General features: G+C 39.3%; 6 protein-coding genes across 6 annotated transcripts; all 6 read right to left on the reverse strand.

Moving 5' to 3' along the window:
- Positions 1 to 2,391: 2,391 nt before the first annotated feature.
- Positions 2,392 to 3,757, reverse strand: LOC128505087 (olfactory receptor 1019-like). The gene has a single exon (XM_053475387.1). It carries the CDS (start codon positions 3,589 to 3,591, stop codon positions 2,617 to 2,619), a length of 975 nt encoding a protein of 324 aa, XP_053331362.1. The 5' UTR covers positions 3,592 to 3,757; the 3' UTR covers positions 2,392 to 2,616.
- Positions 3,758 to 6,278: 2,521 nt separating this feature from the next.
- On the reverse strand, positions 6,279 to 7,359 carry LOC128504397 (olfactory receptor 5V1-like). The gene has a single exon (XM_053474428.1). The coding sequence runs from the start codon at positions 7,212 to 7,214 to the stop codon at positions 6,279 to 6,281; it is 936 nt and encodes a 311-aa protein (XP_053330403.1). The 5' UTR covers positions 7,215 to 7,359.
- Positions 7,360 to 12,471: 5,112 nt separating this feature from the next.
- LOC128504398 (olfactory receptor 5G3-like) lies at positions 12,472 to 13,402 on the reverse strand. Its single transcript, XM_053474429.1, has one exon. The coding sequence runs from the start codon at positions 13,396 to 13,398 to the stop codon at positions 12,472 to 12,474; it is 927 nt and encodes a 308-aa protein (XP_053330404.1). The 5' UTR covers positions 13,399 to 13,402.
- Positions 13,403 to 16,295: 2,893 nt separating this feature from the next.
- On the reverse strand, positions 16,296 to 17,364 carry LOC128505107 (olfactory receptor 1019-like). The gene has a single exon (XM_053475407.1). It carries the CDS (start codon positions 17,362 to 17,364, stop codon positions 16,399 to 16,401), a length of 966 nt encoding a protein of 321 aa, XP_053331382.1. The 3' UTR covers positions 16,296 to 16,398.
- Positions 17,365 to 22,672: 5,308 nt separating this feature from the next.
- On the reverse strand, positions 22,673 to 23,650 carry LOC128504399 (olfactory receptor 5G3-like). The gene has a single exon (XM_053474430.1). The coding sequence runs from the start codon at positions 23,648 to 23,650 to the stop codon at positions 22,673 to 22,675; it is 978 nt and encodes a 325-aa protein (XP_053330405.1).
- A 1,563-nt stretch (positions 23,651 to 25,213) lies between these two features.
- On the reverse strand, positions 25,214 to 26,178 carry LOC128504995 (olfactory receptor 1019-like). The gene has a single exon (XM_053475268.1). The coding sequence runs from the start codon at positions 26,156 to 26,158 to the stop codon at positions 25,214 to 25,216; it is 945 nt and encodes a 314-aa protein (XP_053331243.1). The 5' UTR covers positions 26,159 to 26,178.

Raw genomic sequence — 26,178 nt, forward strand, 5'->3', positions numbered from 1 at the left:
GCAAACGAGAACATTCTAAGATTGGGTTTAAATACTATGGGATCCACAAATGCTGGCTAGTCCCAGAAGATGGATGCTTCTGAAACTCAAACGATGTTTCTCCCTAAACAATTATATTGCAGACATTGGGGAGTAGACTTCTAATGGCTTCTTAGAAGGAAAATAAACATTTTTAATACATCCTACCTGTTTTAACCTTTATCCATTGTCCAACTCTTCTTATTTCAATATGTTTAATACGGTTTGGGGGTTTTGTACTTTGACTATCCAAGTGTACTGGAGAATATATCAGTAATTAATTACAGGCATGTCATACAAACATGAAACACTAGCTGGGAATATAATTGATGCCATAGTAACATTTCTTATTCGTGTTTTTATCCTTTTCTTTAAATATACTTTGATTTGTATTTATTTTTGGGGGAGGCAAAACTAAAAAAATAGGGACAGCATCTCAATTTTGTTTTCTGGACTTGATTAAGAAATCTTGAGTTAAAATGGATCAAATGTCAACCTTTTTCATTGGGTTGGGTAGTAAATATGTTAGATCAGGGGTGTCCAAGTTTTATCTGCAGTGGGCGACTTCATCAGAATTGTATACGTGCGCGGGCCGCACTCATTTTTCACTGTGAGAAAATATGGCCTTTAATAAAATATGCAGATTAAAATAAAGTAAATGACACAAAACCTTTCTGATTTCTGGACCTAGAAAGTTTTGTGACTACAAATTCAGGATTCTGGATAAGTAAAAATTAAATAGTTCTATTTACTCTAGGGATGCACCAAAATGAAAATTCTGGACCAAAACCGAAAATTCCGGGTTAACTTAGCCAAAACTGAAAACGACCACCCCCACCTTTAAAATTAATAAAAAATCCCACACCTTTAATAAAAGTAAGTTACACACCAAAATTGTACAAAAAAATGTAATAATGTTTATATATATATATATATATATATATATATATATATATATATATATATATATATATATAATGATTGTTAACAGCAATCTCAGGCATACCCAGATTCCAGCATGTACTGGTTACCTGGGCATGATAGGAGTGTGATTGCTGTCAACAATCATATATAAATTAATATTGTTATTGTATTCTTTGTCCAATTTTGGTGTGTTAACCACACTTTTATTAAACACACCACAATGGGACAAAAAAAATCAACAATATGACTTGGCATGATAGGAGTGTGATTGCTAACAATAATCACACTCCTATCATACCCCGGCAACCAGTAAATGCTGGAACCTAGGCATGATGGCACTGTGATTGCTGTTAGCAATCACACTCCTATCATCCCAAGTCAGCCAGTCATCTCGGGGGGGGCACATCTTGGGGGCAGAGTGGCAGCATATCTGTTCCACTGATTTTTTTTACTTAGAAAGTTTTTTTCTTTACAAAAGCACCTAACCGTTAGGGTGCGGCCTATATTCGGGTGCGGCCTATAATCGAGCCAATACGGTATATGTGTGCATCAGTATGGATATGTGAGTGTGTGTAAGCATTAATGTGTATGTGTAAGTGTTATAGCATGGATATGTATGTGTAATTGTGTAAGCAAGTATTAGTGTGTGTGTGAGAGGGAGTATGAGTGTGTGTGTGTGTTAGCATGAGGGTGTAATAATGTGTAAGTATGTGTATGCGTGAATGTGTACATGTGTTAGCATGAGTGTGTAAGTGGGGGGATTGGTGATGGGTCACTTGGCTTTGTCGGCTCTCCAGGCCAGAGGGTGCCAACTCCCTAATTCCCAAACCCAGGCATTAGATGGAGAAGTATCTCTCTGTACATCTATCTATAGATTTTCATTGTAAAACATTCATGTGACACGCTGCTTTAACCCTATACAATTTCACCAAATAATCAGATTTTTTTTAAAAAACGTAAGCATTATTGCCATATTTCTCCTTTGTTTTCAAAATAATACGATCTTGGGAGACCTATTTTTTTGTACACATCTAAATGAGCCGATTTAATTACGTTATTTTCTTAGAGTTTCAGTGTAGTTGAATTGGAATGTTATTCAGCTAAAAAATAGACATTAATGTGTAGAAAACTGTAACTGTTTATAGATTGAGCTTTCCATAGAATTCAAAGGAAAATATGTAAAAACACATAAGCAAAACAAAGACATTGAAGTATTCACAATAAATTCAAACGCAGAGGCTGACAATCAAAACTGACAGAAAAAAGGGAAAATACATCAAAATACAAAACGGTGATCATTTAAGCCCTGAAAGTCATGGGAGAGAACTTGCGGGCAGGTAGTTCATTAGACACAATTAATTGTGATATATTGGCACAAAAGTCTCATTTGCCCATATGAAAACCACCCAAAGTAGCCATGAGAGAACCTCCATTGTATCACTTCTTCTGCATCACACATCAATCTATGACATCATGGTCTGGTGCTCAGGGAAGAGGACGTGGAACATAAGAAAGTGAACCTTCTTGAGTTAGATCCTTGGGGAGTGTATGGGTTGGCTCCATAATAAACTTCACAAATAACTCCATTATTAGCAATCATAGGATTTCAACTGTTTTCAAGTGTTTGGTGCATTAGTGGAGGAATATGATTTAAGATAAACCTGCAACGGTCATCTAGCTGAATTTATTAGCTACAAATCTCAGGTTAGACACTTTTTTAAGAGATGCCCATTCCAATAATCTTTTTATGGTACCTTTAACATCCTTATTTCTAATACTATAGATAATGGGATTGACCATCGGGATCACCGTCGTATACAAAATGGTCACAACCCTGTCTCTCTCAGAAAAGTATATTGACCGTGAGCGCAGATACATGGGCATAATGGTGCCGTAGTAGATAAAGACCACAGTCAGCTGGGAAGTGCAGGTGGAGAAAGCTTTAAGTCTTCCTCTGGAGGAAGGGATCTTTACTATGGTGGAGATTATATGAACGTATGAACTTAGAGTCAATAAAAAGGAACACACGACAATAAATACAGCCGAGGTATACATACCAACCTCGTTTAACCAAGTGTCCTTGCAAGACATGCGGATGAAAGGTGGCACCTCACAGAAGAAATGGTTGACGCGGTGGGACCTACAAAAAGGCAGCTGAAAAGTGAGAGCCACATGGATGGTGGAATTAATAATACAGATAGCCCAGGACCCTGTATTCAGTATAATACACCATCTCTTGTTCATGATAATATTGTAGTGTAAAGGTTTACAGATGGCTACGTATCGATCGAAGGCCATGACGGCCAGCATCAAACACTCAGTGCCCCCCAAAACTAAAGATATAAACATTTGGGCCGCACAAGCCAACACGGTAATAATTCTGCCGGGGGCTATTGTGTTTACCATGATTTGAGGAACTATGGAAGAGGATAAGGAGATGTCAATGAAGGCGAGAGTGCTGAGGAAGAAGTACATCGGGGTCTGGAGCTGAGTATTCAGTCTCACCGCTAACATAATTAACAGGTTTCCCAACAGGGTCGTTATGTACATAGCCAAGAACAGCAAGAAGAACATAACTTGTAGGTATGGAACATCAGAGAGACCAATAAGGATGAATCCGTTCACGACAGTTTGGTTTGTGTCATCCATAAGGATCACCGAGCAGTCTCTAGACAGAACAATAAGGGTAATGAACAAATTCTAATTCACATAGAATAAGCAGAAAGAATGAAATTCTTTTGCTAAGATTAAGGCGTAATGAATATCTACGTGAGTAAAGGCACTGACACATACAATAGGATCCAAACACAGACTGAAAATCTGTTTGTGAGGAACAAAGCTGTATTTTATCATGTTTCACATACTCTGTAAAAGCATGCCTGCCGTCATTGTAAGACTTCATAGACTGAGGCAGGGTTTGGCTCAAATGTGAGCAAAAAAAGAAAAGGAATTGAAAGAAAGATTATATTCTTGTAGAACAAATAGTATGACTTGGCTTGGCTCACAGACTCCCTATAACTATATACTACATCATCAAATAATTATATATAATATAATATTATATATATATAATATTATAAATATATATATATATAATATTATAAATATATATTGTATATAATATATATATATATATATATATATATATATATATATATATATATATATATATATATATATACTTATATATAAAGACTCATATTTTCTTATATTTCTTTTCTTGGATGAAAAATAAAAGAAGAAAAAGAAAAGGATTCAAAGATAATGGATTATTTTTAAAGACTTACCGAATGGTGCAAAGTCACCAATGCAAAGCCCAATGTCGGAGATGATTAAATTCCTTTGGAACACTCCTGTTTTAGTATCTGAAATACATCTTAACAAATCACTTTCTTTCCTGGCTTTTTATAATCTTTTCAGCATCTAAAAGGAATATTTAGTGGCGGAATCTTCAGTGTTTTAAAGGGTGTTCATTAGAAATCCAATGGGACCTCCACATCTGACATGGATTTGGAGCTCTCAATACAATTAAAAAGCAATAGACGTTGGGGATTTTTTGCTTATTTTTGTTTATTTGTCATTATTCCCGGCTATTTTTGTCTGTGTTCTCTGGGGATAAAAGATGGTGGACGGGAGAATTGTTATATCGGATATATCAGACGCGTACGTGGTCATTTTTTAAGATGACCTCATTTAATAAGCCGGTTCTTCGGATTTTGATGAAAACGGCAAAAGAAAGAGTTTTTGAAAAAAAAAATGTGGTAGGAGTTCAGATAAAAAAAGATAGTGGTATAAATGAGAGTAACGATAAAGAAGAGAGGGGAATGACCCCCACAATAGAGAGAAAAGAAAATGATGAGAAATAACGTTCTGTTACCCAGCTGCTGCCTCCTGACAGTTTGTCCGATGCAAAACGTAGCTGCACATGCGCAATCACTACGCGCATGTATTTAATCTTTCCCATTGTGGTTCCCACTTACATCCGTGCCAATAGAGAGTAAAAGTGGAACGCCTATTCTTTTCTGCGTCCCCTGTAATAGAACGTCTGGAGATATGACGGAATCATTGTTCAGAACTTCTCCAGCGCTGATAAGATTAATAGCTTGTTCCATCACTAAAGGATCTATATATCTGTAGTGAAAATGTGATTAATCCTACGGATAAAGACAGGCCCCCTTGGTGGCTTTGGGGTTAAGCCTAAGTGTGTTTCTCAAATTTCAAATGTTTATTAGACAAATACAAAAATGGGATATGGACCAAGTTGTGAAGGCATTGAATTAGATTGCGTTCTTTATAAGGCAGTTTAATTTTGGTTTAATTGAGAATCCAAGGTATATGGAATCTTCTTTGTCTGTGCAAAATAAAGATACAAATACAACGGTCATCTAACTTACTACCTTAAGCTACAAATCACAAATGTGTTCTTTTTAATGGAACCAATAACATAGTAATTTCTAATGCGCTGAAGATAATGGGATTGACCATCGGACTCAATGTTATTTACAGAATGGACACAACCTTGTCTGTCTCAGGAAAGTATAACGTTCAGGGTGTAAGTGCATGGGCATAATGGTGCCATAGTACAGAAAGACCACGGTCAAGTGGAAAATGCAGGTGGAGAAGGCATTCCATCTTCCTTCGGCAAAATGGATCTTTAATATGGTGAAGATGATACAAAGAAAGTCAGAAGAAAGGAGCCAGCCAACAAAAGAAGCGGAACCTTCAATAAGGAAGCTGAAAAGTATGAACCACATCTATGGAAAGGTTTCTAAATCAGGAACTCCATTAACTGGCAGACATTTCTACTTTGACATTTGCTGTCTTGTCTTCTGAAATGAAGTTTAGTTATTTAATTTCTTCCAAAAGCTTTGTAAACCACGTCAAACTCGGACACTGCTAATGAGATGCTGGCTGGCAAAGTCCAAAATATTAGTAGCTATGTTTGACCGAAACATGATTTTTTTTTTTTGTGGTTATGCACTTTGCGTTAAAATTTAACATGAAAAGAAACTAGATCATGTGTTTGGGGAAATGTGTAAGCCCTATAGGACCATAATAAAATCCAGCATGGACTATGGACTGGTTTAGCCCATTAATGGAAAAAAATGGAGTTATTCCAGAACACGGTGTTGGATGTGGAGAAATTAAACACTCAACCAATGGAGTATATGTCCTATTACAGCTCCAACTCGGTCCTGATTAATATCGTCCAATGTGTCACTTAGGTCATCTATAGAGACAATGGCAAGAGCTTGATGATTCCAGATAGTATAAAGGATGTTTCCCATGTTTCACATCAGTAGAGCCCTATAAACAAAGAAAATATGCTACAAACATCAATTTTTGGTAAACATTCTTCTTACAGTGTTTATAACTTCTGTGTTTCTAACGCTATAGATAATGGGATTGAGCATCGGAGTCACTGTCGTGTACAGAATGGATACAACCTTGTCTGTCTCAGGAAAGTGCATTGACCTGGGGAGTAAATACATGAACATAGTGGTGACATAGTATAGAGAGAGCACAGTCAGGTGCGAAGTACAGGTGGAGAAGGCTTTCCATCTTCCTTGGGTGGATCTAATCTTTAATAAGGTGAAGATGATACGAACATATGATATTAGAATAAAAGAGAAGGAGCACGTCCCAATGAATACAGCCGAGGTATACATAGCAACCTCGTTTATCCAAGTGTCCTTGCAAGACATGCGGATGAATGGCGGCACCTCACAGAAGAAGTTGTTGACGAGGTGGGACCTACAAAAAGGCAGCTGAAAAGTGAGAGCCACATGGATGATGGAATTAATAACACAGATAGCCCAGGACCCTGTATTCAGTATAATACACAATCTCTTGTTCATGATTGTATTGTAGTGTAAAGGTTTACAGATGGCTGCGAATCGATCAAAGGCCATGACGGCCAGCATCAAACACTCAGTGCCCCCCAGAACTAAAGATATAAACATTTGGGCCGCACAAGCCAACACGGTAATAATCCTACCGGGGGCCATTGTGTTTACCATGATTTGAGGAACTATGGAAGAGGATAAGGAGATGTCAATGAAGGCGAGAGTGCCGAGGAAGAAGTACATCGGGGTCTGGAGCTGAGTATTCAGTCTCACCGCTAACATAATTAACAAGTTTCCCAACAGGGTCGTTATGTACATAGCCAAGAACAGCAAGAATAATATAACTTGTAGGTATGGAACATCAGAGAGACCAATGAGGATGAAACCATTCACGACGGTTTGGTTTGTGTCATCCATAAGGATCATCGAGCAGTCTCTAGACAGAACAATAAGGGTAATGAACAAATTCTAATTCACATAGAATGAGCAGAAAGAATGAAAGTCCTTTGCTAAGATTAAGGCATAATGAATATCTACCTGAGTAAAGGCACTGACACATACAATACGATCCAAACACAGACTGAAAATCTGTCCAAGAGAAATCAAGATCCCTGGAGGCATGGGCGTAGGAACCGGGGGGGACGGGGGGGACAGATCCCCCCCAGTAACTCATGCGGGGGGGACCGATAATTAAGAAATCCCCCCCAGGGCCGTAGGAACCCGCCCAATAGAAACGCCGCAAATGCGGCCCGCGAGACCTCGAGGTGCGACCCGCGTAAGATAGGCAGCCAGGGCAACCGATCTTACGCGGTCCGCACCTCGAGCCCTGCTACTTACCTGTGGGAGGGTCTTCTGTACTGTGCAGTACCAGAGAACGCAGAGGGAGGCCGCGCCCTCTGCTGAAGACTGTGAGCGGCATCGAGGAGCTGCAGTGCAGGTAAGGGGGTGGGGAAGGTGTTTGAATGAGTATGCGTGATTGAGGGAATGAATCTGTGAATGAATGAATGAATGAGTATATGAATGAATGAGTGTGTGTGATAGAATGGATGTGTAAGTGCTGGAACCTAGGCATGATTGGACTGTGATTGATGTTAGCAATCACACTCCTATCATGCCAAGTCAGCCAGTACATGCTGAAACATAGCTAGCTGCCCTTGTGTATTCATGCTGCCAGCAGTATGGGGTCTGCACATCACTTACAGCCACCGTGTACCAGCATGTACTGGCTGACTTGGCATGATAAGAGTGTGATTGCTAACAGCAATCACAGTCCCATCATGCCTAGGTTACAGCATTTACTGGTTGGATGTGTAAGTTCTGGAACCTAGGCATGATGGGACTGTGATTGCTGTTAGCAATCACACTCCTATCATGCCAAGTCAGCCAGTACATGATGAAGCATAGCTAGCTGCCCCCCTTGTGTATTGATGCTGCCAGCAGTATGGGGTCTGCACATCACTTACAGCCACCCTGTACCAGCATGTACTGCCTGCCTGGGTATGACTCCTATCATGCCAAGTCATATTGCTATTTTTTTTTGTCCAATTGTGGTGTGTTACCTACTTTTATTAAAAATGTGAGTTTTTATTATTATTTTTAAAGGTGGGGGTCATTTTCTGTTTTGGCTAAGTGAACCGTGAATGTTTTGGTCCAGAATTTTCATTTTGGTGCATCCCTAGAATAAATAGAAGTATTTCATTTTTAATTATCCTGAGTCCTGAATTTGTAGTCACAAAACTTTCTAGGCCCAGAAATCAGTGAGAGGAAAAGTAAAGGTTTTGTGTCATTTACTTTATTTTAATCTGCATATTTTATTTTATTAAGGCCATATTTTCTCACAGTGAAAAATGAGTGGGGCCCGCGCACGTATACAATTCTGATGAAGTGGCCCACTGCAGAAAAAACTTGGACACCCCTGGGGTAGCTAGTGAGAAGGGGGCGATAGGGAGAGGGTAGCTAGTGAGAAGGGAGGGTAGGGAGGGGGTAGATAGTAAGAAAGTGTGAGAGGGGGTAGATAGCGTGAGAAAGTGGGGATCTGATGGGGGAAAATGCTGTCCCCCCCAGATTTTTAGGGGTTCCTACGCCCATGCCTGGAGGAACAAAGCTGTATTTTATCATGTTTCACATACTCTGTAAAAGCATGCCTGCCGTCATTGTAAGACCTCATAGACTGAGGCAGGGTTTGGCTCAAATGTGAGCAAAAAAAGAACAGGAATTAAAAGAAAAGTTTATATTCTTGTGGAACAAATAGTATGACTTGGCTTGGCTCAAGGACTTCCTATAACTATATACTACATCATCAAGTAGAAGGATCATCAAGTAGAAGGATGTAGAATTATATATAATATTATAAATATATATATATATAATATTATAAATATATATTATATATATATATTTAATACAGATATTATATATATATCTATCATTATAAATATATATATAAAATATTATAAATATATATTGTATATATATATATATATATATAATAAATATAGCTATATATAAAGACTCATATTTTCTTATATTTTTTTTCTTGGATGAAAAAGAAAAGAAGAAAAAGAAAAGTATTCAAAGATAATGGATTTCTCTATCTGTGTTCTATGTGTTGTCGAGTTTGGTATTAAAATACGAAACAAGGTGTTTCACTGGATTGTCTGTTATTCTCAATGACTTACCGAATGGTGCAAAGTCATAAAGCCCAATGTCGGAGATGATTAAATTCCTTTGGAACACTCCTGTTTTAGTTTCTGAAATACATCCTAACAAATCATTTTCTTTCCTGGCTTTTTATAATCTTTTCAGCATCTAAAAGGATTATTTAGTGGCGGAATCCTCAGAGTTTTAAAGGGTGTTCATTAGAAATCCAATGGGACCTGCACATCTGACATGGATTTGGAGCTCTCAATACAATTAAAAACCTATAGACGTTGGGGATTTTTTGCTTATTTTTTTTATTTGTCATTATTCCCGGCTATTTTTGTCTGTGTTCTCTGGGAATAAAAGATGGTGGTCGGATTTATCAGACTCGTACGTGGTCATTTTTTAAGATGAGCTCATTTAATAAGCCGGGTTCTTCAGATTTTGATGAAAACTGCAAAAGAAAGACTTTTTGAAAAAAAAAATGTGGCAGGAGTTCAGAAAAAAAAAGGATAGTGGTATAAATGAGAGTAACGATAAAGAAGAGAGGGGAATGACCTCCACAATAGAGAGAAAATAAAATGATGAGAAATAACGTTCTGTTACCCAGCTGCTGCCTCCTGACAGTTTGTCCGATGCAAAACGTAGCTGCACATGCGCAATCACTACGCGCATGTATTTAATCTTTCCCATTGTGGTTCCCACTTACATCCGTGCCAATAGAGAGTAAAAGTGGAACGCCTATTCTTTTTCTGTGTCCCCTGTAATAGAACGTCTGGTGATATGACGGAATCATTGTTCAGAGCTTCTCCAGCGCTGATAAGATTAATAGCTTGTTCCATCACTGTAACGTTCACCCTTCGCTGTATGGACTTGGTTAAACTTTGTGCCATTCATTTTACGTTTTCAGCCACTAGTGGCCGCCCTTGCCATTCAGAACCACTCAGACTGGTTATCAGGTCAAGCTGCAGTTGATCTCATGATCAAGACAGCCTTTATAACCCTGTCCAGCCCTGCAGTCTGGGTCTTGACATTGAAGTTAGAGGACTACCTGTTTGGTTCCTGCCTTGTTCCAGTACCTGCCTTGTTCCAGTACCTGCCGTGTTCCAGTACCTGCCGTGTTCCTGAGTTGCGGCCTGCGCCCCACTAGTGGACTCCCAAGAGGAGTGCCCTGCATCGCGACTCCCAGGATGACTGCCCACTAGCGGACTACCCTGGTTGAGTGCCCTGCAAGTGGGCAACCTGCCGCGTGCCCTGCAAGTGGGCAACCTGCCGTGTGCCCTGCAAGTGGGCAATCTGCCGTGTTCCTGAGTTGCGGCCTGCGCCCCACTAAGTGGACTCCCAAGTAGAGTACCCTGCAAGTGGGCAACCTGCCGTGTGCCCTGCAAGTGGGCAACCTGCCGTGTTCCTGAGTTGCGGCCAGCGCCCCACTAGTCGACTCCCAAGAGGAGTGCCCTGCATCGCGACTCCCAGGATGACTGCCACTAGCGGACTACCCTGGTTGAGTGCCCTGCAAGTGGGCAACCTGCCGTGTGCCCTGCAAGTGGGCAACCTGCTGTGTGCCCTGGAAGAGGGCTTCTAGTCATGTGCCCCGCAAGAGGGCTTCTAGCCGTGCCGTGTGCCCTGGAAGAGGGCTTCTAGTCGCCCCATACAGCGGGCTTTCAGCCAAGAGACTTTCCTTGCATATATATTGTTGTTCATCTACAATACAACTCTTAATCCGCATCTCCTGTCTGTGGTTTATTTCCGATGCCTCGTATCCCCTGCACCTGGGCTCCTTATCAACCTGTGTCCTCGGTTCGTGACAATCACTAAAGGATCTATATATTTGTAGTGAAAATGTGATTAAGCCTACGGATAAAGACAGGCCCCCTTGGTGGCTTTAGGGTTAAGCCTAAGTGTGTTTCTCAAATTTCAAATGTTTATTAGACAAATACAAAAATGGGATATGGACCAAGTTGTGAAGGCATTGAATTAGATTGCGTTCTTTATAAGGTAGTTTAATTTTGGTTTAATTGAGAATCCAAGGTATATGGAATCTTCTTTGTCTGCGCAAAATAAAGATACAAATACAACGGTCATCTAACTTACTACCTTAAGCTACAAATAACAAATGTGTTCTTCTTAATGGAACCAATAACATCCTAATTTCTAATACGCTGAAGATAATGGGATTGACCATTACAGAATGGACACAACCTTGTCTGTCTCAGGAAAGTATAACATTCAGGGTGTAAGTACATGGGCATAATGGTGCCATGGTAGAGAAGGACCACGGTCAAATGGGAAATGCAGGTGGAGAAGGCATTCCATCTTCCTTCGGCAAAATGGATCTTTAATATGGTGAAGATGATACAAAGAAAGTCAGAAGAAAGGAGCCAGCCAACAGAAGAAGCGGAACCTACAATAAGGAAGCTGAAAAGTATGAACCACATCAATGGAAAGGTTTCTAAAACAGGAACTCCATTAACTGGCAGACATTTCTACTTTGACATTTGCTGTCTTGTCTTCTGAAATTAAGTTTAGTAATTTAATTTCTTCCAAAAGCTTTGTAAACCACGTCAAACTCAGACACTGCTAATGAAATGCTGGCTGGCAAAGTCCAAAATGTTACAGCTATGTTTGACCAAAACATGATTTTTCTTTTGTGGTTATGCACTTTGCTTTAAAATTTAACATGAAAAGAAACTAGATCATGTGTTTGGGGAAATGTGTAGGCCCTATAGGACGTAATAAAATCCAGCATGGACTATGCACTGGTTTAGCCCATTAATGGAAAAAATAATGGAGTTATTCTAGAACACGGTGTTGGATCTGGAGAAATTAAACACTCAACCAATGGAGTATATGTCCTATTACAGCTCCAACTCGGTCCTGATTAATATCGTCCAATGTGTCACTTAGGTCATCTATGGATTAGTAGTAACAATATATTTTCACCTACAGACAAATGCAAGAGCTTGATGATTCCAGATATATAAAGAATGTTTCCCATGTTTCACATCAGTAGAGCCCTATAAACAAAGAAAATATGCTACAAATATCAATTTTTGGTAAACATTCTTCTTACAGTGTTTATAACTTCTGTGTTTCTAACGCTATAGATAATGGGATTGAGCATCGGAGTCACTGTCGTGTACAGAATGGATACAACCTTGTCTGTCTCGGGAAAGTGCATTGACCTGGGGTGTAAATACATGAACATAGTGGTGACATAGCATAGAGAGAGCACAGTCAGGTGCGAAGTACAGGTGGAGAAGGCTTTCTGTCTTCCTTGGGTAGAACTGATGTTTACTAAAGTAAAGATGATACGAACATATGACATTAAAATAAAAGAGAAGGAGCACGTCCCAATGGATACAGCCGAGGTATACATAGCAACCTCGTTTGACCAAGTGTCCTTGCAAGACATGCGGATGAATGGCGGCACCTCACAGAAGAAATGGTTGACGCGGTGGGACCTACAAAAAGGCAGCTGAAAAGTGAAAGCCACATGGATGGTGGAATTAATAATACAGATAGCCCAGGACCCTGTATTCAGCATAATACACAATCTCCTGCTCATGATAATATTGTAGTGTAAAGGTTTACAGATGGCTGCATATCGATCGAAGGCCATGACGGCCAGCATCAAACACTCAGTAGTTCCAAAAACTAAAGATATGAACATTTGGGCCGCACAAGCCAACACGGTAATAATCCTGCCGGGGGCTATTGTGTTTACCATGATTTGAGGAACTATGGAGGAGGAGAAGCAGATGTCAATGAAGGCAAGAGTGCTGAGGAAGAAGTACATCGGGGTCTGGAGCTGAGTATTCAGTCTCACCGCCAATATAAGTAACAGGTTTCCCAACAGGGTCGTTATGTACATAGCCAAGAACATCAAGAAGAACATAACTTGTAGGAACGGAACATCAGAGAGACCAAGAAGGATGAATCCATTCACGACGGTTTGGTTTGTGTCATCCATAAGGATCACCGAACCTATTCTAAACATATAGAGCGAATATGATATTCTATTAACGCATTACAGTTCATGTAGTTGGTGCTGAGACATCTACTGCCCTCACCAGATCTACGCGAGTCCTTCCCAAGACATAATCCCTTTCACCAAAGCACAAGCGAAGGGAGAGAAGGATGCCTCCAAGTATCAAGCTCATTTATAAAAGACAAGGCTGCTCTTGTTTCTCGTACTATACAGATCCCGTGTTTCTGGCAGTCCTTTCTGTGGACCTTAGCGGAGAACACAGATTAGGTTTGACTTGCAGTGCCATCAAATTGTGTTACTTATGAAGCTGGCTCATCCATCTCCGCTGATGTACGGGCACCAAGCAGTTATATTTTACTCTGCAATCACATTCAGTTTACCCTGAAAACCTTGTTTTTACTTTCTTTACAAAAACACACACAAGTACATAGATCAGGTCAAGGCATACATAGTGCCCGGTATACACAATCCTATCACATACCTGATAGTATATTAATAAGACAAAATTTCCATTATAATACATATGTGCACCGTTTATAGACCGATGCGTAGTAGCTATGGGTCAAAGAGACAGAAAAACATTACTTGTCGATTTCATAAATATATTTCCAAAAAGTGCCGTTCTTGTAATTTTTCCATCCAGTCAGTGAGATCAAAAATATTTTTACCAGCTGAGGAATAATCTGTAAATATATATTTTTTGGGAATATTTTTCAGTATGATTTCTTGTTCTTGCTTTCATTTTTATGCTAAAAATAAGATCTTCCTCCAATGATTATGAGTCTATTCTCTACAAACAAATACTTGAGGGTCAGCGTTCCTCATCACATGGCACACAAAAAAATAATTTTAACAGGAAGAAACCTCGATCTTTTAAAGGGTTCATTGGAAGACCGATGGGAAAGAACTGCAGAAACTGGCACCCCGTGCCAACCTTCTAGATTGTGAAACTCTCAATGCAATTAAAATCCAAGATACTTTGGGGATTTTAATTCCTATTTTTTCATTTAATGTTTCATTATTTTTATATATATTTATTGCCTATTGTGCTTCTGAGTTAATACACTTCATGTCTGTAGCCTCAGGGGATAAAATATTTCCAGTTCAGTAAATAAAGTTTAGTAAAAGTTCAGGCGCTACACAAACAAAAAATATATATGTGTATAAAGTAAGTGAAAATTAAAATATAACAGGTGCTGCAAACACTTAAGTATAACCCCTTTCTACCAAAATACAAAATAAAAATTCAATAGTGTTGCGCAAAAATATTTATGCCAGTTAAGAGGCAAAATATAAAGTGATTATATATAATCTAATGTAATACAAACAATATGTATAAAAAAATATATATTAAAGAAAACAATATTTTGTTACACCCGGAAGTTGTCCGCTTGGAGAGAGAGACCCGAGAAAGAGATCTTAAATGTGAGCATACCGCACTTTTTTTTTGTAAACGAATTAAATATCTGTATACCTTACCTTCTGCCTCTTTGCTTCGTTCCGTGGTGTTCTCGTGTGGACCGAGAATTGTTTTCTACGGGAAGGAGTTTCGGAAGCCTATATAATTCCTTTGGCGGGTGGAACCGTTCGATTTACGCCCAGAAAGTCAGAGCAAACTATAAGGCTCTCATCAATGTGAGTGGGATACCGCATTCGAAATATCTGATACAAATTTATTGCCTTTACGGAAAACACTATGTTACTCTTTTTTTGTTATATATATTGAAACACTGGGAGAAAAACCACAACTGAGAAACTGAAAAAAGACAGAACACAGAAACGAAAAATATAAGTATTGTTTTCTTTAATATATATTTTTTATACATATTGTTTGTATCACATTATATTATATATAATCACTTTATATTTTGCCTCTTAAATTGGCATAAATATTTTTGCGCAACAAAACATTTAAGTAAATGAATAAGGATCATAACCATTGACTGCGATAAAAAAGAAGTCTTTGTTTAAATAAAGTTATTTAGCAAAAAAAAAAAAGTAAGATGGCGGTACGCAATGTGGGACCTTTAATTAGCCTTCTATATCTCTTGTCTTCCCTGCTAAACTGATGTCTTATCCCAGCAGATACGTTTAATAAGCACTTAATGGATTTTTTAAGCCTAAATCCTGATTTATATAGTCTGTGTCTATAGATCAGTAGAAAAAATGAGTCGCCATATTGCAGATATTTCCCGTTAGTTGTAACATTCCACCCTTCGCAGCCTGGAATACACACAACCTTGTGCCGCTCATTTCCGTCAGCATCCACTAGTGGCCACCCTTGTCACTCTGAACCACTCAGAGTGATTAACTGATTATCATGTCTAGCTGCTCCTTATTACCTGATCAAGCCAGACTTTATAAACCTGCCCAGCCCTTTAGTCTGGGCCTTGATATTAATGTTATAGGACTGCCTGTTTTGGTTCTTGATCTGTTCCTGTTTTGGTTTCTGATCTGTTCGTGAGTTACGGCCAGGACCCCACAAGTGGACTTCAAAGCTGAGTGCCCTACAAGTGGGCTATCTGCAGTGTGCCCTGCAAGTGGGCTTACCTGTCGTGTGTGCCCCATCCAGAGGGCTTCCTGTCATGTGTGCCCCATCCAGAGGGCTTCCTGTCGTGTGTGCCCCATCCAGAGGGCTTCCTGTCGCGTGTGCCCCATCCAGAGGGCTTCCTGCCGTGTGCGCCCCATCCAGAGGGCTACTATCCGTGAGCCCCACCAGCGGGCTTCCATCCAGGATACTTACCATTTCTATACATTGTTTTACCATCATCTGCAATAGAGATCTTATTTGCATATTCTGTCTGTGATTTATTTCCTGCGCCTGTCTGGAACAACCCCAAGCCATCATGCATCGTGGGGTACAGATGAAGCCCCTCGTAACCCCTGCACCTGGGCTCCTATCAGACCTGTTCACCCGGTTCGTGACATTAGTAGAGTCATATAAATAACGATACATATGCTACAGCCATCTAACTTACATTATTAGCCACAAGTCTTTAATTTAGCCATTTTTACGTAAAAATCTTTTTTGGTGAACATTATTTTTATGGTGCCTACAACATCTGTGTTTCTAACGCTATAGATAATGGGATTGAGCATCGGAGTCACTGTCATATACAGAATGGAGAGGACCTTGTCTGTCTCGGGAAAGTGCATGGACCTGGGGCGTAAATAGGTGAACGTAGTAGTGACGAAGAATAGTGAGAGCACAGTCAGGTGCGAGGAACAGGTGAAGAAGGCTTTCCGTCTTCCTTCGGTGGACCTGATCTTTAATAAGGCGAGGAGGATACGAACATATGACGTTAGGATTAGAAACAAGGAAAAAATACTAATGACTACAACCGAGGTATACAACGTAACCTCGTTTAACCAAGCGTCCTTACAAGACATGCGGATGAAAGGTGGCAGCTCACAGAAGAAGTTGTTGATGTGGTGGGACCTACAAAAAGGCAGCTTAAAAGTGAGAGTCACCTGGAAGGCGGAATTTATAACACAGATAGCCCAGGACCCTGCAGTCAGAAGAAGGCAGAGTCTCTTGTTCATGATAATATTGTAGTGTAAAGGTTTACAGATGGCTGCGTATCGGTCGAAGGCCATGACGGCCAGCATCAAACACTCAGTTTCCCCCAGAACTAGAGAGATGAACATTTGGGACGCACATGCCAACACACTAATAATTCTGCCGGGGGCTATTGTGTTTACCATGATTTGAGGCGCTATGGAAGAGGATAAGGAGAGGTCAATGAAGGCGAGAGTGCTGAGGAAAAAGTACATCGGGGTCTGGAGCTGAGTATTCAGTCTCACCGCTAATATAAGTAACAGGTTTCCCGACAGGGTCGTTATGTACATAGCCAAGAACAGCAAGAAGAACATAACTTGTAGGAACGGAACATCAGAGAGACCAAGCAGGATGAATCCATTCACGACGGTTTGGTTTGTGTCATCCATAAGGATCACCGAACAGTCTCTAGACATAAATAGAAAGCATGTAATATTTTATAAATAAAAGATAATTCTAATAAGATAAAGCCCGCCTGCCCTTTTAGGACTACGCAGACAGATGAAGGGCTTCTGGCTGCACTCATTCTGTTGAGCATGAGGATCCCAGCTGTGAGGACAGACTAGGTTTGAATGGCAACGCTGTCTAAATCTGCCCTTCGCGTTGCCGGCTCACCCGCCTTTACCGGCAACAAATAGTTCACCTGTATTTACTTTATTTGCAGAGCAATGATCTACAAATTAGAACATCCTCCCAGCACAAATGGTAGTGGCTAATAAAGTAAGGGCAATTAAACATGCATGGTATAGGCATATGGCTCCTGAATCTAAGACGAGACCAACAACTGATTAAGGTTTGAGTCGTTACAGCAGGAGAAACGGGAACTAGACAGGGGCCGAATGGGGCCGATCTGCCGGCAGGTTCTATGCCTTATAGTTATTTAGATGGATTTAAGGAATGCACAGTGCCCAGTATACACAATACTCTGACATACCTGATACGTATTATAAAGAAAATGTAGTCTTTATAATAATCTGCGCAGTGACCCGGCGGAACATGTATTCATTTATAGAGCAATGCGTAGTAGCGATGGGTCAAAAAGTCTTCTTTCAACAAAAAAAGTAGCAAACCATTATTTGCGGATTTAATTAACAAACTCTCCAAAAAGTGCTGTTCTTGTTGTTTTTGTCCATCAGATCAGTGAGATCAGAAACAAGAATCTGTCATGTTAGACAATAAATATATTTTTGGGGAATATTTTTAAATATATTTTTTTTTCTTGCTTCGGTTATTATTATTAAAAAGTAGACATTTCTCCAGCGATTAGGAGTCCGTTTCTCTACAAATAAATACTCGAGGGTCAACGTTCCTCATCACCGATACAAGTCAGAAGCGCTTGTACCTCGCACACACACACACACACAAAAAGATTTTCTACTGGAAGAAACCTCGACGCTTTAAAAGGTTTCTTCGGAAAACCGATGGGGGGGAAAGACTGCGTAGATGGGCCCCGCGTGTCTGGCTTGTGAAACTTTCCATACAATTAAAATGCGATTCCATTTTAAGTCTCCGGTCCCAGGGGATGAAATCATTTCAGTTCATTAAATACCGGTAAATAAAATATGGCAAAAAAAAGAGAAAGTCTATTTCCATCAGAATAAGGGAAATTAAATGGACAATCAAATATATATAGTGAATTTACGTTTTGTATGAATTTTGGGCTGTTTATCCCAAATAAAATATGTTCTTCTATTCTTGAGTGTGCTTTTAGCTTTGACTGAAGGCCGAATGGTTCCAATGAATCCATATTCTATGTTTCAATGTTCTATATGGGCTTAGATTTTAGAATTTGTTAGGAATCCCGCTGATTCATTTGTGGAATTTAGGGGATCATTTGACTGATTAATAGCATTCTTATTAAATATTTTATTACAATTTCTTATATAAAAAATAAATATATACAGATAAGATGTCCAATATATATAACGACCCAAAGGAGTTTTGTAATAACGTTAACAATTATACAATGATTAAAAACCTTGTACACTGTATTAAACAGTTCTACCAAGTGAATAAATGCGTAGATAAAAATGATATTTTTACCCTCCTTAATATATGGATAAGCCAGTTATACAAGGAAATATCTCTTTCTAGGCCGAAAATATAATTTAAGTATGTATATATCATTCGTACTAACAGTCATACATCCTACAGGGCGGACACATTCAACGGCGGTAGCGGGAAGCCCAAAATTATCCAACGATTGCGTAAAGAAATTTATACATGGATTTTTAAAGAAAGTCGCTATGACACTAATCCCATTGGGGTATTGTTAGAGTAAAAAATCTATATCATGAGAACGCATATTATATATGAGAAAATAGCTAAAGGATTAAATTCCAACACTGGAGTGTGTAACTTGAATATAATCAAACCATAAGGACCAAATCGCATTGTATTTAGGTAGATTTTGATTTAAGAAATAAAAATATTTTTCCATATTTGCCTGAAACAAAATGTGGTTAGTAATCTCGATCCAGGTAGGAACTTCCACTTTTCGCCAAGATCTAGCGAGGCAGATCTTTACCGAAAGTCGAACATTAACTACCAGTAGTTGACGTCAACTAGGTGCAGAAGGTAAACTGAAATGAAAAAGCCAAATAGAAGAGTGTAAAGGAACTTTAACTTTAAATATATATGAAAGGAACCTAGTTATTTCAAGATTAATGTTCACTAATTTAGGACATGACCACCAGATATGGAGTTTGGATCCCACCTCAGAGCCACATCTCCAACATAAGCTAGAATTTAAGTTCGAAAATCTACTTAATCGGAGGGGAACTAGATACCATCGATGTAGAAGTTTCAAAAACATCTCTTGGAGGTTAACTGAGTGGACCGCCTTTCTAACCATTAACCATGTGGCTGACCAACTTTCCATAGAAAAGGAGATATCGCATTCATTTTGCCATTTCTCTATAGAAAGAGGTACTATAGGCTCTTTTACAGTATCCAAATAAGATGGTAACCTAGCAATTAGATTTTTTTTTATAATGTTTATTAATAAATATATCGAGGTCAGAGGATGGGTGAACTACCCTGGACCGTAAAAAATGTCAGGGAGCCTAAACCTAGTCTGTATATCAGTAAAAGTCAGAATGGAATCGTTCGATATAGAGTCTCCAAGTGTCTGTATGTTCAATGTCCAGTTTGTTAAATCTATATTCTGAATATAGTATTTTAACACTTTCAAAAGAGTAGAAACAGTCGTCTGTTTTTGCTCCATATAATATCCTAAATTTATAACTTGTTTTTATAGAGTCCTGTATAATAGGATTCATATGTTTTGTTGTTTTAATACAGAAGGATCAAGCCAAAAAAGATTAAACAAGTCCTGCTCATTCGCCTGAGCACGTTCACAGTGAAACCAACCTAGGTTTTTGTCCTGTTTAATATCCCAGTATAAAACATGCGTGAGCATTACAACTTCGCTTAACATCTGGAAAACCAAGACCTAAATGACTATAGCTTCTTGTAATTGTTTTCTGGTTAATTCTAGATTTCTGATTTTGCCAAACAAATGAAAAAAACTATTTTTAACATTTATCCAAAATACGTCCAGAGACACGTAGTGGAATGATTCTAAAGAAATATACAATTTTAGGGATCAAATAAGATTTTATCAAGTTAATTCTACCAAGCCAAGACAATTCCACTGATTTCATTCTTACTATTTGAGAGACAAAGTCCTTCAACAACAATTCATAGTTAATAGAGATTAATTTCTTTAAATTAAACATTAATCTAATGCCCAAATAATCCACCCAGTCCTTTGAACAGTCTAAATGGTAATGATCTGTAAGCAAAGTCTTTTGCGCAGACGAGAGGTAGGAAGTGATCACCAGTGCTTTAGCTAGGTTTAGTCTGTAGTTGGAGAATGCACTGTATTCTTGGACGGCCGACAATACCGCGGGGACAGATAGCTCTGGATCGCTCAATGTAAGGATAATAGTCCTTACATTTAAATCCTTTAATTTCTTGGGACGATCTAATTAGTATGGCTAATGGCGCAGTAGTTAAAGCGTACAATAGAGGAACTAACGGGCATCCCTGTCAAGTGCCATTGGAAATGTCAAAAAACGAAGAGTTAAAAGAAGGTCCAGACACCTTAGCACTAGGAATGCTATATAAGGCCATCGTGCTTTTCTGAAAAAAAAAAAAAAAAAAACGGTAATCCCAGCAGCATCCAATGTAGCGCTTAAGAAATTCCAACTAACTCTGTCAAATGCTTTCTCGGCGTCAAGCGCCAAGAAAACCGAGGGTGTAGATAGAGAGTGAGCTTGTGAAATAAGATGTATTAATTTACGGGTGTTATCTTCTCCGGATCTGCCGCGGATAAACCCAGATTGATCCGGGTGAATCAAATCTATAATCACCTCATTCAATCTGTCTGCCAAAATTTTCTAAAAATATCTTAGCGTCCAAATTGATTAACGAAATTGGCCTATAATTTGACAAGAAGCTTGGATCTTTCCCAGCTTTTGGAATTGGACAAATGGATACTTGTAGAAATTATCTCCTATACTATTAAATAACCTTAACAGTATAGGGGCAATTAGTGGATCCAACATCTTATAAAATAATGCAGAATAACCGTCAGGGCCAGGTGATTTCCCTGATTTTAAATTTGAAATCGCATCTTTTATTTCTATCAGAGAAAATGGTCAATTAATAGAATCCAGCTTTTCACTTGATAATTAAGGAAGTGGCAATCTTTGTAAAAGGCGATCAATAGACACGGGAGAAATATCTCAATAGCGTTCTTATGGTAGAAAAAAGGGGGCATTTTATAGAAAAATGGTGGACAAGTTAGGACCTACATTAAGGCAGCTGAAAAGTATGAAACGTAAGAACGCCAGAGTTTATAAAAATTCCATTAAATGTTCCGCTTTGGTGTTCTGTTTTGGAAGCCATATCAGTGATTTCTACAGACTTGATATTGGTATGATTGGGGGAACTGTCCTTCCTGAAGGCATTCTAAAATTTAAATTATAATAATACCAGTGAAGTGAAGCTCCTTATTGAGGTCGAGAGACATGACATCAGGCTGTGCCCGCGCGATGGTGGTGGCGTCTTTTAAGGATGCGCCATGTAATAATCGGGGCACTGGCTGGGAGTCACCTCGTAAAGTAGTTAGTAGCTCTTTGTGATCAAAACCTCATGTTTTTGTAGGTTATAAACGTCATGTTTCAAAATTTAAAATGAAAAATAATCAAAGACATGGGTTTGGTGAAAGTTTTAGACCCTCTAAAACCAGAATAGATTCCGTTATGGACTCTTCACTGGTTACGCCAATTACTAGAGAAACTGGAGTAATTCTAGAGAAGGATGTTTGATTTTGAGCAATCAAATGTGTAACCAGTGGATGAATGCCCTATAACAGGGGCGTCCAACGTGCGGCCCTCCAGCTGCTACAGGACTACATCTCCCATACTCCTCAGCCAGCCCCTCAGCTGAAAGAGCATTATGGGAGATGTAGTCCTGCAGCAGTTGGAGGGCCGCAGGATGGACGCCCCTGCCCTATAACGTTCCAACGATCTCTTCATTACTATAGCCCAGATATAGATCAGTAGTAAAACTGTTGTTTTTGTCAACGCAGACAGGCAAAATCTTCATGGTCTAGGATAATATAAACTCAATTGACCATATTTCACATCAGCGGAGCTAAATAAACAAAGAAACAAACGCGACGGTCACTTAGTTTACTTTATTAGCCACAAATCTCAAATTAGCCACAAGTTTAGAAATGTGTTTTTTGGCAACCATTATTTTTACAGTGTTTAAAACTTCTGTGTTTCTAATGCTATAGATAATGGGATTGAGCATCGGAGTCACTGTCGTGTACAGAATGGGGACAATCTTGTCTGTCTCGGGAAAGTGCATTGACGTGGGGCGTAAATACGTGAACGTACCAGTGACGTAGTACAGAGAGAGCACAGTCAGGTGCGAAGTACAGGTGGAGAAGGCTTTCTGTCTTCCTTGGGTTGATCTAATCTTTAATAAGGTGAAGATGATACGAACATATGACATTAGAATAAAAGAGAAGGAGCATGCCCCAATGGATACAGCCGAGGTATACATAGCAACCTCGTTTAACCAAGTGTCCTTGCAAGACATGCGGATGAAAGGCGGCACCTCACAGAAGAAATGGTTGACGTGGTGGGACCTACAAAAAGGCAGCTGAAAAGTGAGAGTCACATGGATGGTGGAATTAATAACACAGATAGCCCAGGACCCTGTATTCAGTATAATACACAATCTCTTGTTCATGACTGTATTGTAGTGTAAAGGTTTACAGATGGCTGCGTATCGATCGAAGGCCATGACGGCCAACATCAAACACTCAGTAGTTCCAAAAACTAAAGATATCAACATTTGGGCCGCACAAGCCAACACGGTAATAATCCTGCCGGGGGCTATTGTGTTTACCATGATTTGAGGAACTATGGAAGAGGATAAGCAGATGTCAATGAAGGCGAGAGTGCTGAGGAAGAAGTACATCGGGGTCTGGAGCTGAGTATTCAGTCTCACCGCCAATATAAGTAACAGGTTTCCCAACAGGGTCGTTATGTACATAGCCAAGAACAGCAAGAAGAATATAACTTGTAGGTATGGAACATCAGAGAGACCAAGAAGGATGAATCCGTTCACGACGGTTTGGTTTGTGTCACCCATAAGGATCACCGAGCAGTCTCTAGACATACAACAAATATAATATTTTATGAATCCATGAATTCAGTTTGTGCAGAGGCGCCCGCTGCCTGTCTATGTAAATGGATAGATGCAGATAATGTGTTTTAAGATATTATCCCTTTCACCAAAGCAAAGGTCAGTGGAGAGATGGATGGCTGTAGGTATCAAACTTGTATGTAGATGCAGATCGATGTAGGGTTTTGGCCATATAAGCCATTTTTTTGGGGGGTAAAAACGTGACCTCCGCTTTCTTACAGTCCTTGCAGCGCCTCGGCTGCATTGACATAGTAGGTTTGACCTGCCATGTCGTCTAAATGCTCATGCTGTCGTCTCACCCACCTTAACTGATGTATGGGCACCAATTAGGTCAATTTTAATGTGTTCTCATGGCAATGATGTACAAGTTTGCCCCAAAAGCCATTTTTGTCCTCTTTTTGGGTCAAGGCATGCGTAGTGCCCGGTATACACAATCCTATGACACACCGGATATTTATTATAATGGAAATTTTGGCAGTGATCCGGTGGAAAATGTATGTATCTATAGAACAAAGGGTAGTAACCGCGGGTCAAAAATTCTTCCTTCAAAAGGTAGAAAACACTGTCTGTCCATTAAATGAAAAAAGTGCAGATCAGAAGGTTTTTTTCCGGCAGTTAATATTTTTTTGGGCTAATATTTATCACAAAAAAAACAAACACAGACCTCTCTACGCTGATGACGAGTCTGTCTCTTTCCAACTGAATACTTGGTCCGGGATGCATAGGAGGTCCATAGGGGTCTGAGGCACGCATAGAGTGCACACAACATTTTTACTGAAAGAAACATTGAAGCTTTAAAGGGTGTCCAACAAAAAAAAAAATGACGGAGAGAGTGGCAGAAATTAGTACCGCATGTGTACAGTGGGTTGTGAAACTCTCAATCCAATTAAAATGTAAGAGACTTTGGGGAATTTAATTCCTATTTGTATATTTTCCTACGTACTGTATCCTATGCCCCAGAGTCACGACAATTTAATTCTGTAATCTCTGGGGATACAATATTTTCAGTTTCATCAAATGAATTAGATGAAGCCTTGACAAAATATTTCTTTTAAAATATTAAATTTAAATATTTTACAAGGGGCTATAAAAGTAAGAATTTTTATATATATAGGGATGCATAAAAAAAGTTTTAGGAAAATATTAGGAAAATCTCAGGATTTAACAATCTTGTATAAAAAATTGGATTTACTTGAGTAGATGAAAAATATTTGTAAATCCTGAGATCATAAGCTATAGATGGATTCCCATACGTGTTGGGTAGTGGTGGTGGCGCTGGAGCTCTAGATGGGTTCTTTTCGGTTGTCAATCTCTATGTTTCTACAATCACATTAAGGTGTTACATGCATGTTCCGGACAAGATCAAGGAATGAGTTATAGGAGCGGAATAACAAAACACCTAGTTTACATTTTATTATCCTCTCCAAGAGAGATTTAATTGTTGCCCCATGGCTATTAGACCAAGAAGAAGTTATAGACTTCACCTTAAGCACATTATTTGATAAACCTTTAATATCTATTTTTAGTGGTTAATAGTCTTTTTAGGGTCTCTTTAACACCTTGATTTCTCACACTGTAAACAATGGGATTAAACATCGGAATAACCGCGGCGTAAAGAACGGACACTTTCTTGTTTGTTTCCGGAGAGTATGTGGAATGAGGCTGAAGGTACGTGAACATGATTGTGCTATAGAAGACAGTGATTACTATAAGGTGGGACGTACAGGTGGAGAAGGCTTTATGTCTTTTTCGGGAGGAGCGGATTGCCAGTATGGTGGTAATAATATGGACGTATGAGCTTAGTGTCAGAAGTAAGGAGCAGAGAACGATAATCACAGCTGAAGTATACATCGCTACTTCATTGAGCCAAGTATCTCTGCAAGACAGTCGGAAGAAAGGAGGCATCTCACAGAAGAAGTGGTTGACGAGGTGAGACCAACAAAATGGCAGCTGGAAAGTAAGAGCCACATGAACAGTGGAGTTTATAAAACAGAAGCTCCAGCAACTGGAAGACAGGGCAATACATACTCTATTGTTCATTATTGTATTGTAGTGTAAGGGTTTACAGATGGCTGCGTATCGGTCAAAGGCCATGATGGCCAGTATCAAACATTCGGTTGCTCCAAGAGCCAGAGAGAAGTACATCTGAGCAGCACATCCTAACAAAGAAATGTTTTTGTGTCGGCGTAAGGTGTTTATGAGCATTTGGGGCACTGTGGTTGAGGAGAAGCAGATGTCGATAAAGGCCAGATTGCAGAGGAAGAAGTACATTGGGGTCTGGAGCTGCGTGTTCAGTTTCACGGCTATGATAAGCAACATGTTTCCCAACACTGTTGTAACATACATTGTCAAGAACAAGAAGAAGAACGGACCTTGGAGGTAGGGGACTCTAGACAGACCGAGAAGGACAAACCCATTCACTGTGGTATAATTTGTGTTCTCCATAAGAGTCATCCTATAATCTGAAGAGGAAC

The sequence above is a fragment of the Spea bombifrons genome, chromosome 9, assembly GCF_027358695.1.
Source record: "Spea bombifrons isolate aSpeBom1 chromosome 9, aSpeBom1.2.pri, whole genome shotgun sequence".
NCBI classification, from domain to species: domain Eukaryota; kingdom Metazoa; phylum Chordata; class Amphibia; order Anura; family Pelobatidae; genus Spea; species Spea bombifrons.

Bases quoted from the DNA above. Each gene is read 5' to 3' on its own strand.
- LOC128504397 (XM_053474428.1), bottom strand. From the start codon at position 7,214: ATGATCCTTATGGATGACACAAACCAAACCGTCGTGAATGGTTTCATC.
- LOC128504398 (XM_053474429.1), bottom strand. From the start codon at position 13,398: ATGGATGACACAAACCAAACCGTCGTGAATGGATTCATCCTTCTTGGT.
- LOC128504399 (XM_053474430.1), bottom strand. From the start codon at position 23,650: ATGGGTGACACAAACCAAACCGTCGTGAACGGATTCATCCTTCTTGGT.
- LOC128505107 (XM_053475407.1), bottom strand. From the start codon at position 17,364: ATGGATGACACAAACCAAACCGTCGTGAATGGATTCATCCTGCTTGGT.
- LOC128505087 (XM_053475387.1), bottom strand. From the start codon at position 3,591: ATGGATGACACAAACCAAACTGTCGTGAACGGATTCATCCTTATTGGT.
- LOC128504995 (XM_053475268.1), bottom strand. From the start codon at position 26,158: ATGACTCTTATGGAGAACACAAATTATACCACAGTGAATGGGTTTGTC.